The sequence below is a fragment of the Cottoperca gobio genome, chromosome 9, assembly GCF_900634415.1.
Source record: "Cottoperca gobio chromosome 9, fCotGob3.1, whole genome shotgun sequence".
Taxonomy (NCBI): Eukaryota; Metazoa; Chordata; class Actinopteri; order Perciformes; family Bovichtidae; genus Cottoperca; species Cottoperca gobio.
In genome coordinates this window covers 29,052,687-29,057,033 of record NC_041363.1, presented here as the reverse complement: position 1 = coordinate 29,057,033, position 4,347 = coordinate 29,052,687, and the positions used below count along the sequence as shown (strand labels likewise).

General features: G+C 30.5%; 1 protein-coding gene across 1 annotated transcript in view; it reads right to left on the bottom strand.

Annotated features, from left to right (window-relative positions):
• nelfb (negative elongation factor complex member B) overlaps positions 1-4,347 on the bottom strand; it is a 15,294-nt gene extending 10,947 nt beyond the window's left edge. The window contains exon 1 of the mRNA XM_029440595.1: positions 4,246-4,347. Coding sequence (XP_029296455.1) covers positions 4,246-4,347 — 102 coding nt within the window. The remainder of the gene's footprint in view (positions 1-4,245) is intronic.

Genomic DNA, 4,347 nt, shown 5'->3' with positions numbered 1-4,347 from the left:
CAAAAAAAAGATCATATATAGAGAAATTACACAAAGAGAGAGAGGAGAGAGAGATAGAGAGACAAAAAAAAAAGAGAAAGAGAGAGAATATATATAGAGTATAAAAACAAAGAGATAAAGAGACAGATAAGAGAGAGATAGAGAAATAAATAAGAAAGACAGAGATATAGAATAGAGAGAGAGAGAGATAGAGAGAGGAGAGAGAGAAGAGAGAGAGAAGAGAGATAGAGAGACAAACAGATAGAGAGATAAGGGATAGAGAAAAAGATAGAGAGAGAGAGAGATACATAAAAAAAAAGATAGAGAAGAGACGAGAGGGAATAGTAGAGAAAAGAGAGAGAGACAGAAAAAGGAGAGAGAGAGATAGAGACAGACAGAGAGCTAGAACACATAGAGAAGGAGAGAGAGAGAGACAAACAGAGAAAGAGAGACAGAAGAGAGACAGAGAGAGAAAACAGAGGAGAGAGAGAGAGAGAAGAGAGAGAAAAAGATAGCCTAAATATATACAAGAAAAATAGATATAAATAGAGATAGATAAATAGATAGGGGGAGATACAGAGAGAACAGAGATAGAGAGATATATATATATAAAGAGAGAGAGACAAGAGATAAAGAGACAGAGAAATATAAGAAAGATATAGAGAATAGAGATCAAAAATAAGATAGAGAAAGAAAGAAATAAAGGAAAAGAGAGAGAAAGAAAGAAGGAAAGAGAGAGAGAGAGAGAGAAGAAAGAAAGAGAGAAAAAGAGAGAAAGAAAAATCGATAAAGATATATATGAATAAAGATATATAACAATAGAGATAGAGTAGTAGAAACATGAGAGATATATAAAGAGAAGAGAAAGAACAGAGATACAAGAGAGAGAGAGAGAAAGAGAGAGATAGAGAGAAAAGATATAAAAAGATAGAGAGATATATATATGAGATAAATAATATAGAGAGATAGAATAAATAAATAGATGAGAGATAGAGACAAAGATGAGAAGATAGGAGAGAGAGAAAAAAAAGAGAGACAGAGAAGAGGAGAGAGAAACAAGAGATAGAGAGATAGAAAAAGAAATAGAGAGAGAGAAAAGAAAATAGGATATAGAGAAAAAGAAGACAGAGAGATAGAAAAATTAAAGAGAGAGAGAGAAAAATAAAAGAGAGAGAGAAAAAGAATAGAGATAGAAAATAAAGAGAGAGATGAGAGAGGGAAAAAGAAAAGAGAAGAGAGAAACATGAAAGATAGAGACAGGAGAAGAGAGAGATATATAAGAAAGAGATATAATAGAAAAAGATAGAGAGAGACAAAGAGAGAGAGAGATAGACAAAGAGAGAGAGAGAGAGAGAGAGAGAGAGAGAATAGAGAGAGAGATTAGAGAGAGAGATAGAGAGAGAAAAGAAGAGAGAATAAAAAGAAAAAGAGAGAGAGAGAGAAATAAAGAAGAGAGAGAGAAGAGAGAGATGAGACGAGAGAGAAAGAGGAAATAGGATATATAGGAGAGAAAAAGGAAAGCGATACGAGTAGAAGAAAGAGAAAGAGAGAAAGATATGTACGAGAGAGAAAAAAGAAAAGAGAGAGAGAGAAAAAGAGAGAGAGAGGAAAAAGATAGAGAGTAAATAGAGATAGAAAAATATAGAGAAAAGAAGAAAGAGAGATAGATAGGAAAGAGAGAGAGATAGAGAGGAGAGAGAGAGAAAAAGAGATATAGACAGAAAAAAAGAGAGAGAGATAGAAAAAAAGAGATATAGGAGGAGAGGACAACAGAGATATAAATAGAGAGAACACAGAGAGATAGTATAAAAATATATATAGATAGAGATAAAAAGGAAGAGAAGAGAGATAGAGAGAGAAAGGAGAGAGAGAGATACTAGAGAGAGAGAGAAGAGAGAGAGAAGATAAGAGATATAGGAAAGATAAGAGAAGAGATTAGAAGATAATAGAGATATATATGAAAAAGAGAGAGGAGAGAGAGAAACAGACAGAGAGAGAGGAAAAATAAATATAGATAGAGAAAAATAAAGAGATGGAAGAGAACAAATAAATGAGATATAGAGAAAAAAAGAGAGATATATAAAAATAAAGATATAGATGTATAGATATAGAGAGAGAGAGAGATAGAGAGATATAGATAGGAGATATGAGAGAGAGAGAGAGAGAGATAGAGATATATAGTATATAAAATATGGAGAGAAAATAAAGAGAGAGCGAGATAGAGAGAGAGAGAGAGAGAGCGAGAGAGAGAGATAGAGAGATAAATAAGACAGAGAGAGAGAGAAAAAGTAGAGAGAAATAGAAAGAGCGAGAGAGAGAGATAGAGAGAGAAAAACAGGAGAACGATAGAGAGAGAAAAAGAGAGAGAGAGAGAAAAAAATAGAGAGATAGATGAGAGAAAATATAGGAGATAGAGATAGAGATATATATAGAGAGATAAAGAGTGGAGATATAAAAGAGGAGAGAGAGAGAGATAAAAATAGATAGAAAAAGAGATAGATATATATATAGATAAGAGATATAAAAAAGATGATATATAGAGATAGAAAAATATATAGGAAAAAGATAGAACTAGATAAAAAAAATATAGATATAAAAAAAATAGAGAGGAAGAAAAAAAAAGATGATAGAGATAAAGATCAGATATATAGAAAAATATAGATATATATATAAATAAGATATATATATAGTAGTATGAAAGAAGAAAGATAGAGAGAGAAAGAGAGGGATAGATTACATATAAATATATACATAAGATATATAATATAAGAGATAGAAAGAAAAAGAGATATAGTCAGAAATTAAAAAGGATAGATAAGAAAAATTATATATAAAGATAAATAGGTATATATAGAGAAAGAGAAGATAAAATATATATATATAAATAGAGATAAATATATAGAAAAAGAGAATAGATATTAGAGAGATATAGGAGAGAGAAGATATATATATAGTAGTAGATGTATATTGTGGAGATATGAGGTAGATATGTATATAATATAGGTGGTGTATATTATATATAGATGGTATGTAGAGAATAGAGAGAGATATATATGGGGAGAGTATAGAGTAGATAGATTATATATGTATATGTATCTATGTAGACAGAAATACATATAGATAGAGATATATAAAGACATATATATAAATAGAAAGATGATTAATAGATAGAAATAATATAAAAGAAAGACTATATAAATATTATACATATATATAATAGACATATATATACAATATACATATATAAAATAAAATACATTAGAATAAATAAATATACAGAATATACAATAGATATAATAAACACATACATATGACACATATCTAGAGTACATACACATATATATACATACATATATACATATATATATACATACACATATATATACATATATATAGACATACATACATACATACATACATACATACACATATACACACACACACATACATATATATATATATATACATATACATATATATACATACATACATACATACACATATATATATATACATACATACATACATATATATATACATACATACACATATATACATACATACACACATATACATACATACACACACACATGTATATATATATATATATATATACACACACACATGTATATATATACACATGTATTATATACCAGGTGGATCATAATAATAATAATAAAAATAATAATAATAAGCAGAGAAAAAGCGACGGTACAAATGATGACAGAAGGCAAAACCTAAAAGATTAGTTGTGTGTAAGAGAAGGTATTATGGATTCTTAACAGTCTGATACGATATTACATTTTTTTAATGCCATCTTCTGCAGTTACTTAACTTCCTAAGACAGACATCCTGGGTTTGGGTATTTTGAAAGTTTCATGACCTCGCAACAAACAAATACAACATGCAACAGGTCGCAAAACGCTTTCAAGTCACACTTTCTCCATAACACGTCTTCTTAATTTCATCATCTGCTCGCGACGGTGTATCAATACATCCACATAATTGTCTCGCACAATCCCGATCTGCGCAGGTTAACCATCGACTTTGCCAACATTCGCTACACAACAAACAGAGACAGACAGCTAGCTAAGACCTTAAACATTAGGTTAGGTTAGGTAAACCATACAGCAATAACGACTCTTGAAGGTACATAGAATGGTATTCGAAATGTACACCATTACACAGCATGGTGTGGGAAATTAATAAAACGTTATAATTAGCAACACCAATCTGTTTCACAAACATCCAGGAACTTGGCGTTACCTGAAACTGATCAATGGCTTTCAGAGGCTCTGTGCAGTTAGTGAGAGTCTCTTTGAGATCCTCGCCGTTGGATATCCCGAGCTCAGGCAGCCCCGCGAACAT